Source organism: Mus musculus, chromosome 9, assembly GCF_000001635.26.
Source record: "Mus musculus strain C57BL/6J chromosome 9, GRCm38.p6 C57BL/6J".
NCBI classification, from domain to species: Eukaryota; Metazoa; Chordata; class Mammalia; order Rodentia; family Muridae; genus Mus; species Mus musculus.
Genome location: NC_000075.6, coordinates 32,173,547 through 32,189,540, shown reverse-complemented (window position 1 = coordinate 32,189,540; position 15,994 = coordinate 32,173,547). Strand labels below are relative to the sequence as shown.

At 39.6% G+C, this 15,994-nt stretch overlaps 1 protein-coding gene across 7 annotated transcripts in view; it reads right to left on the bottom strand.

Annotated features, from left to right (window-relative positions):
- Arhgap32 (Rho GTPase activating protein 32) overlaps positions 1 to 15,994 on the bottom strand; it is a 251,819-nt gene that overhangs the window by 78,903 nt on the left and 156,922 nt on the right. For all 7 annotated transcript variants that reach the window (NM_001370957.1, XM_006510445.4, NM_001370958.1 and 4 more), the window contains 3 exons: positions 7,562 to 7,699; positions 3,120 to 3,212; positions 1,785 to 1,907 (listed from right to left, as the gene is read on the bottom strand). In NM_001370957.1, the coding sequence (NP_001357886.1) occupies positions 1,785 to 1,907; positions 3,120 to 3,212; positions 7,562 to 7,699 (354 nt within the window). The remainder of the gene's footprint in view (positions 1 to 1,784; positions 1,908 to 3,119; positions 3,213 to 7,561; positions 7,700 to 15,994) is intronic.

Genomic DNA, 15,994 nt, shown 5'->3' with positions numbered 1-15,994 from the left:
TCTCAGCCAGGTATCACTGCATCACCATCACTTCTGGCAGAACACATTCTCCAATTCATGATGGTTTTATTTTACTATGGTGCAAAGAACAGGTAATCAGTGTAAGCTTTGTGCGGTGTCCTTTTGTAATGCTGGTGGAAACTGACAGCTATGAAATCGTGTGGCAAACAACATACACTCTAATCCTAGATGGATGGCAAAGCCAGGGTGCTTGCATTACGTAGATCAGTGAATTTCTGAGTCAACAGTACTTTCATTTTACTAAGACATCCCTTTAAGGAACTTTTGAATGTTGCTTTTGCTGCCATAATCAAAGATGAAAGTTATCTCAAAAAGACAGCATTAAATGCACATACTTACAATAGTAAATCTATTAATACTGATTATCATGCACATACAAACACAACATGGAGCACCTAATTAATATACCTGATTCCATCACAGTGGAAGAAGCTGGAGATGAGCGCATAGTGACTTAAAGCCTGATGACCCTGCATCAGCAGATGACACTTACACTCCACTAAAAGAGTAGGCTCTTCATTGTAAAAGGCAATTGTGTAGGTTTGTACAAACGAACAAATCATAAACACAGACTTTTCTATTATATATCTAACAGAACCTATATTCTTTACTCAAAGAAAATGCACATATGGCCAGCAGTAATTGGACCTAACCGGGTTCTACGAAAGAGAACATGGCATCACTGAGGAGGAGTGTTGGGGAGGACTGCAGAGGAGGCAAAGGGAAGAAATGGATAGGATTAGTATCTCTGTAGACATGTGTGAAATTCTCAGAGTCTTTAAAATAAATAAAAATATTTAAAAAGAATTAAACTTAAAAAGAAATTATTAAGTACTGAAATGATGAAACTATGGTTTTTTATTTTCCTCTGTTTTTAAATGTTTAATAATTTGATACTTTATAATGAAGCATTTCAACATGAATTTCTTTCTATCTATCTATCTATCTATCTATCTATCTATCTATCTATCAGTGTAGAAGGTATGACTAAGTAGTCCTAAATGTCCTGGAATTCACTACATAGATATGCTGGCCTCAAACTCAGAGACCTGCCTGTCTGTCTCCCAACTGCTGGGACCAAAAGCATGAGCCACAATGCCTGACATTAAAATTAATGTCTTAACAGAGATTTATTTAATGACAAATTGTAACTTTTCAGTACAAAAAAATTCCATAGTAAGAATCAAAAGAAAGAAAGGAAAATGCCAATGGCTGTAATGATGGGACTGTGTCTGAGGGGGCACTACTATTGCTACTGCTACAGCTACTATTACTATTACTACTACAGTCCATGTACAGACATCTGTCGTTTTATGCTTACACTCATTTCACTAATTGGTTTGAGAACAGTCCTCATTTGACGTCGTAAAACTGTTGCACTGTTGTTCTTTTATTTGCTCAGTCAACACACATTTACTGGTTACTTACTGTACCGAGAACATTCACAAATGCAGAGAATAAACATGAAAATCAGAGACATGCCTCAGCCCTCAGCAGGCTCAAACTCTGCATCCATCCCCATGATAAACACTTTGATCTAAACATTCTACTTCGTCTTTCAGTTTTTATTAGCATGTGCTGGCTGCACAAACTGTTGGGTTTCATTGTATTTTCATGCATGTATACCGTGCCCTCTGATCATAATCATCCTCCATTACTCTCTCTTGTATTTATTTTTTAAATACATAAATTCTTAAAACAGCTAGAGACAGGTTATACAGGTAGCAGGGCCAGAGAACAGTGAGGCCTGCCTAACTGCTTACCTCTAATGTCAGTTCATCAGGGGCCCGAGCGGTGTAGCGCTTGATAACATGGGCAGCACCGACAGCAGGAGTGTTGATGGACGACTCCTCGTGAACTAGAAGATGGTTTCCCTTATTGTCGATCTACAATAAAAATCAAGCACCATGGAGTGTCCAAAGACACGGATCTGTCTATCCACAAATAAAAACTCAATTTAGACAGGTGGTAAGCCCCAAAAGTCTTTTAAAATAAACTGTCATTTTTGGGAACAGCAAGACAGCTCAGCAGGTAAACAAATGCAACAAGCCTGATGAGGTAAGCCGGATCCCTTTGGACCCACCTAGTTAAAGGAGAGAAGCAACTGCTAAAAGTTGTCTTCTAACATCCACATGGGCTCTAACATGCCCCACCCCCAAAATGTAGCAAAACCCTTTAAAACCCTATCACTTATTAGGTAGCTAATATAGGGCAGTAAGTATGCTGTGCATATAATGTATACGACTTAATTTAACTCTCATAATCCCAAAATGTGCTATCATTACCTTTACCTAAAGGTAAAGAAGACAACCTGGAGAAAGTTATGTAATTTTAGAGAAATTAAATTACTTTACTAAGATCACTCAAGCAATAATGGCAAAGTCATGGTCTTAGTGCAAGTAGACCTGGCTCCTCTTACCCTCTTGGCAGTGTCTCAACTTTTACTGGGAGAAAAGAATATATATAATTCTTTACATCCCCAAATTAACATACACAAGTTAACATACACAAATTAACAATAAATATCCTGAGGCATTCTCAAATTGGTACCTTTAAAAGGGTGGTTTATTGGCTCATAAATTACTAAAAAATATTTTCAATTATTAAGCAAATGAAAAAACAAGTAGCTTACGCTGTATATGTATAACAATAGGTATAACAATGTCTAACAATCTCCAGATTTATAGAGATGATAAAATTATTTTTTTGAAAAATAAAGAGAAAGATTTTCTATCCAAAAATCCAGTCACTCTGGAGAGATGACTCAGCATTTAAGAGCAGTGGCTGCTCTTAGAAGAACTGATTCCCAGAGCCACAGGGTGGCTCATACCATGTATAACTTCAGGTCCAGGGCATCTGAAGCCCTCTTGTGGCCATTTGGGGCAGCAGGCACATAAAGAGCACACAGACATTCATGGAGGTAAAACACCCATACGCATTCAGGTTAAAATTAAAAATATCAGTTACCAATCCTCCTGGATTATGAGTACATTCTTTGTTTCTTTATTTGTGAAACTCATCTATAATCAAATTACTAATAAATGCCTTAAGCAAATAATTTTAGAATAAGATTTCATCAGAGCTGATCAGACAGATACCTCCATCCAGGTAAGGGCAGGCCCACAGTTGATCTTGTTGCCAGCGATAGTTGAAAGGCGTGACAGGTAAGCTGTAAGCATCTGAGTAACCGACTGAAAAAGAGAGACTCACCATAACCAGAGGGAAGAGCAACTCTTTGCTTTACAAAGTCTCATATAGATTGGTTTTTTTCTAAGAGGGAAAAAAAGAAACCTAGAGATCCTTAGGCACTTAATAATTACATCAGGTAGAGATAGTGGCAAACACCTTTAATCCCAACAGTCAGGAGGCAAGGGCAGGAGGATCCCAGTTTAACCAGAACTGTAAAGTGAGACCCCCCATCGCCAACACCAAATAATAATAATAATAATAATAATAATAATAATAATAGCTCTAGAGACCTCATCACTGAGGGTATGGAAGATTACCTCTGAAATGATGGCACTTTTCACAGAGGAATTCAGCTACTGCCTAATGTGGGGATTTTAGCTTTTAATACCTCATCGTATGAGGCCGTATTCTACAGCTTCTAATTTCAGGACTTTCGTTTTGTACCTTTGTACTGAAAATACAAAATGTGTTTATTAAAAGACACATCTGTGGCTTTTCTGCCAAATTTTCCCTTGCTTCCCTTTACTGCCTTTGGCTGTAATCTCCATGCATATAGCTGCACAGGAGTGGACTAATTCCTGTGATCCTACGCCACAGTGTGACATGACAATCTGAGCAGGAACCATGACACAGAACCAAGTCTTTATGCCTGCCCACCCTCCTCTTCCTGAGTTCAAAGGCAATGTGGAGGAACAAGCTGCTGTTGCTGGCTCCCTGCTTTCCTTTCTGATGCCTTACACTTCCCGCCACGATGAACAAAATCTCTCTGTAAATGTAAGCCACAATAGTTCCTTTCTCCGTGTGTGTGAGTGTGTGTGTGTGTGTGTGAGTGTGTGTGTGTGGTGCTGTTGTTTGTAAACTGAAAGCCCAGCCCAAGGTTTCAGCGAGCCTGTGAGAACTGGCCTCGAAGCCATTTGGATGATATTCCTGCATAGAGTCCAGCTGTGTTCTGCCTCTCAAAAGCCCAGGGCTGACTTCAAAAGCAACAGTCTCTTCCATGGGCCGAGGAAATATGACGGCAAGCCAACTGTAAGGCTACATTGTGATTCTTGCTCACGGATCTCATTCAGATCTACAGTGTCAGGCAGTAACAAGTAGAGAACAAAGACATTACAAGAGGTGGTTTCCCAAGGCAGGCTGTGTGAGCAAGCTTAAAGCTTGAGCCATGGGAGTATGAATGATGAAGGTCTATAACTGATAAGGAATTAGCACCCTTTAAAGAGAAACTTCCTGCTCCGGATATACAGTAGCAAACTACCCTGAGGGCAAGATCCCACTCACCAAAGGTACTAACTGTGAAAATGCCATTCTTTAGACAAATTGAGCCTGTCAGGTGGCGGAGGCACATGCACGCCTTTAATCCCAGACCTCGGGAGGCAGAGGCAGGTAGATTTCTGAGTTCGAGGCCAGCCTGGTCTACAAAGTGAGTTCCAGGACAGCCAGGGCTACATAGAGAAACCCTGTTGTGGAAAGAAAGAAAGAAAGAAAGAAAGAAAGAAAGAAAGAAAGAAAGAGGGAAAGAAAGAAAGAAAGAAAGAAAGAAAGAAAGAAAGAAAGAAAGAAAGAAAGAAAGAAAGAAAGAAAGAAAGAAAGAAAGACGGAGGGAGGGAGGGAGGGAGGGAGAAAAAAAGAAAAACTGAGCCTAAGCTCCAAAAGCCAATGGAGTTTCTAACCGTGGAAGGCAACTACCTAGGAAGAGCTTCCACAGAGTCAGCCCATGGAAGCTGCTGAACAGTGGGGGCTGACATGTATAAACCAATTTGAAACCAACCAGGAACTCTCTTCCTTATTGGCTAACTTTCATAAGTGCTGGAAAGTGCTACACAGGCCTGGGGTGGTGTGTGAGATTAATGGAGAAAAGATATTACTGGTCTTATTCAGAGCTGGTCTTTACATGAAACAATACCAACATTCCATGTAAGTGGTGCCCATTAGTTCAATAGTGAAACAGATATTATGGAATAACTAGGCACTTTTTGATTAGATTTGATGTGCTCTCCACAGGAGAGAATTTTGTGTGTGGTAGAGCAATCCTGTGTCAAAAGTCCACACATGGCTTAGAAAGTCTCTGGCCCTGAGATAGAATGTGTTGTGGCTATTTTGCCAAATAGTCAGGACATCTGTCAAATTGCCTTCTAAATATTTATGTGAATACCATGAGTGAGGGCAGAGCTTTTGACATTGATTACAGAACTTGGGGGGCTTGGGGGGCAGTGGGCAGTAGTCAATGCAGACAGTGGTCTAAGTGTTAAGAAGCTGCATCAGACTGTTCAGCACTAAGGGACACATCTTTATCAAGTACCCCTACCCCATGCCCTCGAAGGCCCAGAGCAAAGCTTGGAAGAGGAACCAGACAGAGTGTCAATGCTAGAGGACAGAGAGGAGTGCAATGAAATACTGGCCTCCAGATAGGAAATGGTCACTGCACTCACCACACTAGGTGTGGTTACTTGTACAAGACTCGGGCAAAATCAAACTACCCAAAACTCCAGCACAGGTAGTGTAGACAATGTCCAGGCCCCAGTCTTTACTGAGAACAACTGCATTTGTTAGACTTAGTGGTGAGGGTGGGGGGTCATTCTGCTGGGAGGGTGTGGTCAATGGTAGGCTTCCAATGCTCCAGTGGATGGCCACACTCACGTGCACACAGGCAGCACTGAGTGGACTTAGTGAGTTCCCAAAAGAGGACCAGGAGGGGTATGTTTTGGAGGGTATGAGGAAGGAGAAAGGAAAACAAAGGCTATGTATATGTTCTATCCTATACAATATATGCTGACAATTCAGAACCATGGGCTCTCCACTTAAGAAACCTGCATTCACGATGTAGAGAGCTAGCTTAGGAGAAGAGATATGCCTGCTGCAGGCAGCAAAGCTGGAAGAGTGGGGCTGCCTAACTCCTCTGTAACTACGGTGATCCCATTACCTAGATACTGAGCTACAGGATTTGAGATTTTCTCTGCTGGAGTTTAGTTCTTGCTCTAGTCAAGTCTTTCTTTGTTCGGTCCCATTCCTCCCCTGTGAGATAGATATGTTACTCTGTGGCATTGTATGTTAGAATGATGACAATTTGAGTTTTGATTTTACAATTTACAGGGCATCTCATTAAGAGAATGCTATGAGTCTCAGAAAATAAACTGGGCATTTGAAAAATGTTGGTCCTGTGAAAGGATATGATGGGGGACTTCTCAATTTAGACCAAATAAATTTTTCATAGAGAGATGATTATGAAACTACGGGGCCAAGGGCAGAATGTTGTTGGCTTAAATGTGAACTGTCTGCCATATTCTAATGCGTTTTAAAACTTGATTCCCAGATGGTGGTGCTATCTGGAAAGCTTGTGGAACCTTCAGGGGGTGGAGTCTTACTACTGTGAGCTGGCTGTGAGGCTTTATAACCCAGATCTACCTCCTGCTCACCCTCTGAATGCAGTGTGACCAGCCAGCCCCTTGCTCCTGCCATGCTGCCATGTCTCCTTGGCATGACAAGCTGTATCTATGAAAGGGGAAGCCTAAGTAAACCCTTTCTCTCTTAGGCTGCTTCCTTTAGGGGATCCTGTTACAGAAACGGAATAGTGACTAAAACACGAACCTTTGTATGGTAAAGTTTAACAAACTCCTTGAAACTGAAAACATTGCTTTCTTTAGCTCAAAGAAGTTTATTATATTCATTTTAAATTATTCCCTTTCATTCCATCTTCTCCTATAACTCCTTTCAGGGGCTATATGCTTATGACGTGATATCCCAGCTCACTAACTCTCTGTAGCTCTCTCTTTATGTAATCATCCAGTTATTCAGGTCTGCTATTATTAATGTACATGGTATTTTATTTCCAAGATCTGATTATTTTATTTTATAAAACTATGCTCTTGTTTCATGGGCTGATGCTCCCTCCGAAGTAAACAGTCTTACTTTCAGAGGCCCCCTCTGCCCACAAGTGCTCTGTTTACTCAGTGTTGCTGTGTAAGACTTCTACTCAGCCCACAATCAGCCTTTATGGCTATGCTCAGACCCAGCCCACATCAAAGACAGCCCAGGAGCGCAGTGACAGCAGAGCACACTTGCAGTGCACACTTTTTGTCTCTTTGGCTTTCACATTTTCGGATTCCCTGGAAGGATGATCTGCTAGTGCATACATAATACCACATAATATTGGCTGTGCACATTGCCATCATCACGAGGCTCCAAGCCTTATGAACAGCCACTGACACTTGTTTACTTCTGCACCCTAGAAAGAATCTCTCCTGAAATAAGCAATCTCAGGAAAGATCCTATGTGCTCTTGTATTCCACCCTGACAAAAGCTTCAGCTAACTCATATGTGTTACTACTTCTGCAGGGTTCTAAATGGTTACCTCAGGACTGTCCTTCAGGACGTCAGAGCGGGGAAGCTCTGTGAGCTGGGAGAATCGGCGGTCATAAATGCAGAGATGAAGATGTTTGTCGAGTACCCGAAAATCTTCATAACTTCTTTTAACAATCCAACTCTTGCCCTGTGAGTAGAGAACAAAGTTCCAATAAATTCATTTTTCTTCAGAATGCTTAAAAATCATGCCTTCATTCTCTAATGGTATCTTATTTCCTAATAAGAACTTTCTATTTACTTAAAGATGATAATCAGTTCAGCTCCAAACACTCCGGTAAATTCTATTATAATGAAAGATAAATACTTTAAATAGATGATGGAACTCTCCATTTGACCTCTCCATTTGACCTCTCCCTACTCTTCTCCAAAGTCTACTGCTACACATTGAAAATAACTGCCAGGTGTTGACAGCATGTAACTCTAAATCTACAGAAAGAACCACTGAATAACTTTAAACAACAGAATATTTCCTAAAGTCAAAGAGAAATGAAATGAATTTATTGATTAGTTAGTATGGTAGAAGAAGCAGGAGGTAAGAGGAAGAAAAGAGGAAGCAGCCGTTGGGAGTGTGTGTGTCACACGTGTGTCCCCAAGCTGCTAAGTGCCTTACCCCAGTGGGAAGGGGAAATGACCTCCTCCCTCCACAGCCCCCTCCTCTTCCTTCCTTCTCATCCCAGCCTAGCAGTTCTCATTAATACCTAGTAGTTTGGAGCATCTAATCAGAATGTATGTAGTCATTATGTTGGAAATTTTAAAAAGAAAAGTCTTCAACATCCAGGGCTCTTAGATTTTTGGATAACAATGTGCCCAAAGCCAGCTGGCAAAATAAACTGCTTCCTGATAAGAAAAGCCTTAGGGCTCCAGTTTTGTGAACTAGAAATCCTGCTACATTATCAGCAACACCTTCCATGACTAAGACTAGAGAATAAACTCAAAATAAAAACTACTACACTACATTTCTGATGAGGCATTAAGTTCAGAAGAGACAAGAACTGAACTTAATTGCAGTGTAAAACGGGCAGCAGCCCGAAATAAACGAGTTCAAAAGAACCAACAAGTACATGAAAGATTTATCAGAATTATCAGTTGTGAGTGAAATACAAATTAAATCCACAAAGAGGCATCACCCCACTCAGGTTAGATGCTTATCATACTAAGCAGGTTAAAGGTGAAAAATACTGCAAAAGACATGAGGAAAGGAAATCTCCGCATGCTATTGGTAGGAATATAAATTAGTCCAGTTATTATGAAAAACAGTATGGAACTTCCTCAACTTAAAAAAAATTATCATATGATCCAGCAAGCCCAATACAGGGTATATATCTTAAATAACTGATATCAGTATGTTAAAGAAATACCTATATTCCTGTTTAAAGAGCAACGTAAGGAAATAACCTGAATGTCCATGTGTGGCTATGTACCATTACACATCCCATTATCTCATACACACACACAATGGCATAGTACTCAACCTTAAAAGAAAGGCATTTGTACCCAGAAGTTACTGACAGCTGAGTGGCAGTTAACAGAGGCAGAAGCTGGATGTACAGAAAGAAATCAAGAAGCACCGAGAACGAGGGAAGAGTTGTAGTTGGCAGGAGGAATACATAGTAAATACTGACGGTGAAAACCATAGACTAAGAATGGAATTATGAAAATATGGTTAACAGGTAGCTTCGCAATGTTTTTCCTACGCAGATATCAAAACTATATCTTTACAAAGAACTTTAAAAAACACTTTGGGCTTTGTAGTTGCTCAGCCAATTTAAGTTCATTCTGGTGTAGTATTACCAAGCACCCATGAATATAAAAATCCCTACAAAAGTGACCGTGATTCTTTAAGCTTGACTACTATTCTACTGTGTGAGATACATAATAGAATGTGTAATGAGCACTGTACACTTCCCTATACCTAAACACACACACACACTTTGTTTTAACTGACAGAAATGCTGGGGAGGGGTTGGGAAGATGGCTCAGCAGTTGAAAGAACTGGCTGCTCGTCCAGAGGGCCTGGATTCAATTCCCAGAATCCTCACGGCAGCTCACAACTTCCTGTTTCTCTAGTATCAAAGCTGCAAATGTTGTCTTACATATGTGTGCACAGGTAAAACATACACAAAATAAATAAAATTAAAAGGAAAAATGCAAGGTGAAAACATATCGGTCTACTGTTGCGGTTGGAGACTTTACGGTACGTGTATCCCCAGTGCACAAATCTAGCAAGCAGCTGACGCAGTCACCAGCGTATAAAATGGTCTCACACATTACTTACAGGCAGACAAGTTATGTGCTTCTCAGATTCACCAAACGCTTAATGCATATTCTGGGGTATAAGATGCACTATATGAAGTTTAAGAGGATAGTGAGCTCACATTTGCTCTCGGACCATTAAACACACTATACTAGGTTTACAAAAATAGGGACCATACAATGTTTGCTTTTGGCCATCATGAACACATGTCTATAACTGAAACCCAGAAATTAGTAAAACAAAGCCAATCCTTTGAAAAACATCAATAAAACTGATAAGATTCTAGTCATTTTAACTGAAATAGAGAAGTGGCAAAAGGAAACAAACTACTAATATAAGAAATAAGTTAGGGGCACATCATTAGAGATGACAGACAACAAAAAGAAAATATGAGCAACTGGAAATGTGTCAGACTCACACACAAAGACATACACAATTTGAGTAGGTATATAGATATTTAAGCTGCTGAATCAATAATTAATAGGTTTCAAAAACATCATCGAGCACTAATAAATTCAATAAGTTTTACCAAATACCTAAAGAAGAAATTATGCAACCAATGTATCTAGAGTCTGATCCAGAAGCCAAAAAAGGGAGAGGACCATGCCTAACTCATCCTGCCAGGCTTTCTTGCAAAAGCAGACAAAAGCTTGTTATCCAGAACATACAGGGGATTCCTACAACAGAAAAAGAACAGCCTAATTTAAACAGCAGGAAAAGGACTTAACAGATACCTCACCAGAAAGATACAGATAATAAAAAACATGTGAGAACTGCTTAGCATCCTACATCATTACAGAACTGAACAATCAAACACGGTCTTTATTGGGATGGCCCAAATCCAAAGCCCTAGCAATACCCAGCACAGCCAAGGCATGGAGCAGCAGGGAGTCTCATCCACTGCTGGGGGGATACAAAATAGTCCAGTCAATCTGGGAAAAAAATGACATTTTTCTCTTAAAGCTAAACGTATTATTATCATGCAAACCAGCCTCATTCCTTTTGAGTTTACACGCATGAACTAAAAACTTGTGTCCATAAAAATTATTTCAAGGAATGTTCACTGCAACTTTAATCTTCCAAACACGCAAGCATCTGAGATGCCCTCCAACAGTGAGAGGACAGAATGAAGTCAGCGCAGGTACACAAAGGAACCATGGTCAGTTGAACAGAAAGGAGTTCTCAAGCCACAGAAGATAACGAAAGAAGCCCCCCCCCCGCCACACACACACACACACAAGCAGTGACAACACTCAATCAATATAGGCAAATTCCTTCCAATTATCTTTATGAGACTCAATGAATCGTAACTTCTTTACATTTAGAAATGTTTGTTTTGTGTGTGCAGGTGTTTTGCCTGCATCTATGCCAATGGAGCACACGCGTGTCTGGTACTATGGAAACCACAAGAAAACATTGGATTCCTTGGAACTGAAGTTACAGAGGAGCCACTGGGGACTGCATACCAGGAACTGAATTGAACGCGGGTCCTCTGAAAAGCAGCCCACTGAAGCCACTCCAGCCCCAAATCATACCATAAATGTAAATACTAACTCATGTCCTGTGTGAGAAGATGCTCCCATCAGATGTACAGCAGTTCTATTTACTGAAATGTTTACATCTGCATTTTTTTTTTTTTTTTTTTTGGTTTTTCGAGACAGGGTTTCTCTGTATAGCCCTGGCTGTCCTGGAACTCACTTTGTAGACCAGGCTGGCCTCGAACTCAGAAATCCGCCTGCCTCCGCCTCCCAAGTGCTGGGATTAAAGGCATGCGTCACCACGGCCGGCTCAATGTGAACTATTAATATGCCAAATATACAGTATATATCTCCTTGGACACAGAGAAGTTTTAAAGGCTTATTAGCAAATGGGGACATGTGAGGAAGATCCAGCTATGACAGTCTAGAGATGATATCACTATGAAGTCAATATAAAAGTCAGTGGTTGTGAAGGTTTTCTGAGAGGAAGGTACAAATGAGCACATGAATTTTAGAGCAGTATCAGTGTTATTTTTATAATACTACAATGATGGATATGTGCCATTGAATTTTCATCCAAGCCCATGCTACAGAGTGCCCAAAGAGTAAAGTGCTCTGTAGAGTTTAGGTGACATTGATATGTTACTATAGATTCAACAGCTCTTAACTGCATAACTGTCAACTTCTTTTGAATGCCTTTAAAAAATATCCCTGTGCAAACAAAAGACAGCTTTCCTGCACAGTCTTTCAGTTCTGAAATCAGAACTATATGTAACACAATTTGAAAATCACCTAAATATGTTCTAATTTACTGGACAAAATTTCTAAATTAAAGACCTTGTATGTTGAGTAGACATAAAACAAGAACTTTAAGGCTTTGTTTTGTACATCTGTAATCTTCCTATTTCTGAGAAACATAAATAAAATAATATTTGGAATACTTTAGTTTTATAATATATGTTGTAAAGGAACAATACAAAATCAAAGCAAAATTCTTCATTATACTAACAATTTTAATTTGCTGCTAATTTCTTATCTTAATTATCACTAACAAATAATTATTACCATTCAGTGATGCCAAAAATCAGTAATTCTAGACAAGAATTTTTCCTGAGAACAAAAGGAAATATCTGCTATCTTTCCTGAGAACACTCATTGACCATGTTTTTTGGGATTATTTTATTACAAGAATACAAAAAAATGACAGCTAATATGAATTATAAATTTTCATAAAAAGAAAGAAACACAATCTAAATCATAGGCTGGACTATCCTCAATACAGAACCTGCCTCGATTCTTTAACGCCTGGGGGCAATAGTTTACTCAACTATGAAATGGAATAATGGAAACTGTACAAAGTTTCAGCTGGAGGGCTGGCAATTGGCCCATGCAGTCTGCTCACACCCAGATGCTCTCCAAATGTGAATACTCAATCCACTGTGGTAGTGACAGTGTCTGCTAAATGGACTGAGCTGAGCGGAGAGATTTAACGAATGTCTGTGTTGGAATGCCAAGCATGGGAACAGAGTTCAGGAGGTATTTTGAGACAGGGAGGCATTCCCTTGTAACCAGCTGTCTCCTCTGTGACTATGACACAAAAGAACCCTGAGATTACTGTAATACTTACATTTAATCTTCAGAAAAGATAAAATAATAAATCTGAATGAATTTTAGCTTCAGTGAAAATATAGCATCTTTCACTTAGTATCTTTTTAAGCAGTAAATGCTCTTTTTTAAAATATTTTTTTAGATTTATTTATTTTATTTATATGAGTATACTGTTGCTGTCCTCAGACACACCAGAAGAGGGCATCAGATCCGATTACAGATGGTTGTGAGCCACCATGTGGTTGCTGGGAATTGAACTCAGGACCTCTAGAAGAGCAATCAGTGCTCTTAACCGCTGAGCCAGCTCTCCAGCCCCCAAGTACCTTTTTAAAAGGCTTATTAATGCCTGGGGATGGAGAGGAGGCTCAGCAGTTCAAAGTGCTTACTCCCCACAACTGGAATTTGATTCCCAGCACCCACATGGCAGGTGTGAACTGCTTGTAACTCCCCTTTCAGGAAATCCCATTCTGACCTCTGTGTGCACCTGTGGGCATGTTATGCACATAAATTCATGTCAGCACACATGCATACACAGAAATAAGCACCTCACAAAACATTCTCAAAACCTGACCACATATTTGTTCAAAAAAGCAAGTCTCAACACGTACAAAAAAAGTTGAAATAACCTCCTATATCCTATCAGAGCACATGGCTTAAAGCTGGATAGCCATAAGAGAAACAACAGAAAGCCTACAGACTCATGGAAACTGAACTACCTTCTGAACTACTTCAGAGTCAAAGCAGAAATAAAGAAATTAAAGACTTTCTGGAATTCAATGAAAGTGAATGAAAAGCATACCAAAGCTTATGCGACACAGAGAAGCAGTGCTAAGGAAGGTTGACGGCACTAGGTGCCTTCATAAAGAAGCTGGAGAGAACTCTTACTAACAATTTAACAGCGTGCCTAAAAACTCTATAACAAAAAGAAGCAAACATACCAAAGAGGAGTAGACAGCAGGCAATAATCAAACTCAGGACAGAAATCAATAAAATAGAAATACAGAGATGAATACAAAATATCAATAAAACAAAAATTTGTTTCTTTGAAAAAAAATCAACAAAATTGAAAAACCCCTTATCCAAACTATCTAAAAGTTAGAGAGAGAATATCCAAATTAACAAAAAGAAATGGGTACATCAAGGAAATCTAAAGAATCGTTAATTCACACTTCAAAAGCCTGTATTCCATAAAATTAGAAGACCTAGAAGAAATGGACAAGTTTCTCAACAGATAACATTTACCGAAGTTAAGTCAAGATCAGAGAAACAATTTAAATAGACATATCACACACACACACACACACACACACACACACACACACACACACACACACACCTAAAATAGAAACAGTCATTAGGATTTTCTAACAGGCTCTTTCCCTTCTGCTGCCTCCATGCCATCCAGTCTGAGGAAGACCTGGAAACTCCAGGGTCATGTGAGCCATTGCCTCAGCTGCATAGGGAAGCATCTGGATACATTGTAGACGTTGGTCAGTGAGCAGATGGGTCAATGCAGCAAAAACCAAGCCTGGAGCTGCTCCCATCACTGATGTTGTGCGATCAGGTACTACAAAGTTTCAGGCAAGGGAAAGCTCCCTAAGCAACCTGTCATCATGAGGGCCAAATCCTTCAGCAGAAGAGCTGAAGAGAAGACTAAGGGTGTTGGAGGTGCTTATGTCCTGGTGGCCTGAAGTCAGCCGGTGGGGATTAATTAAATGCTAACATTTTTTTTTAAAGGCTGCTAACCAAAAAGTCCACCGTCAGACAGTTTAGTGCAGAATTCTACTAGACTTTCAAAGAAGTCCTAATATTAATAATACTGCTCAAATTATTCCACAAAATTGGAAGAGACAGAACACTGCAAAATTCGTCTTATGAGGCCACACTCATCCAGATACCCAAACCACACAGATTCAACAAAGTAAAAAAAACAAAATCACAGACCAATTTCCTTCATGAATATTGATACAAAAATACTCAATAAAACACTTGCAAACTGAATTCAAGAACATATCAAAAAGATTATCCATCTTCATCCAAGAGAGTAGAGAAACTTCATGGAGCAGATACAGAGCCCCATAACCAAACAGTAGGCAGAGCTTAGGAAGTCCTGTGGGAGAAGGAAGGGTCCGAGGAACCAGAAGATTCAGGGACATCATGAAAACAGGGCCCACAGAATCTAGTGGCAGGACTCATGGGGGTTTACAGAGCCTAGGGAGCCTGTATGGGTCTGATTGAGGTCCTCTGGATATTTTATTAAGTCTGAGTAGCTTGGTGTACTTGTGGGAATCCTAACAAAAGGGAGATGGGGCTGTCCCTGACTCTATGGCCTACTTGCAGGACCCTCTTCTCCTACTGAGTTGCCTCGTCCACCTTTGATGTGATGGTATGTGCCTGGTCTTATTGTAGGTTGTTATGACGTGCTTGGTTGATGGCTCTGGGAGGCCTGCTCTTCTCTGTGTAGAGATTTGGGGTAGATATGGGAGAAAAAGGAGGTTGGGGGAAAGAGATTGGGGCGGGGGGAGAGCTATAATCCAGATGCAATATATGAGAGAGAATTTTAAAAACCATGAAAATAAAGATAGATGATAAACAAATAAATAGATTGTTAGTATCATCTACTCTAAAGCAGCAGAAGAATAATAAGTGTTACATATTTTATTAAATACAATTACCATTCAACCAAGGAAACTATAAAAGAGACAAAAACAGGATTTCCATGAGGAAATGTTAGAATAAGTATGTTTAAATTTGTCACTTTAAAACTGATACTGACTTGCTAAAGAATGTAATAATAAGAAAGCAAAAGCTTTTGACACTAAGACAACACTAATATTATACTTGCAAATGCTTCATTTCATGTAGAGGAACTATCTAGAATTGATGTCTTTGTTTACTGAATTTTGACCTTTCAAAAGTTATTCAACTTTCAACATAGTAAAGTTTTCTTTGGATTTTCCCTAAATATTTTCCAAGGTTATTATTCATTTTTAGAAACTTTAAAATAAGTCAAGTTTGGGGTTTTTCTTAAGAAATCCAAGAAATAGACAAAAAAAAGGGTCATCATTTTCAGAATATGCCC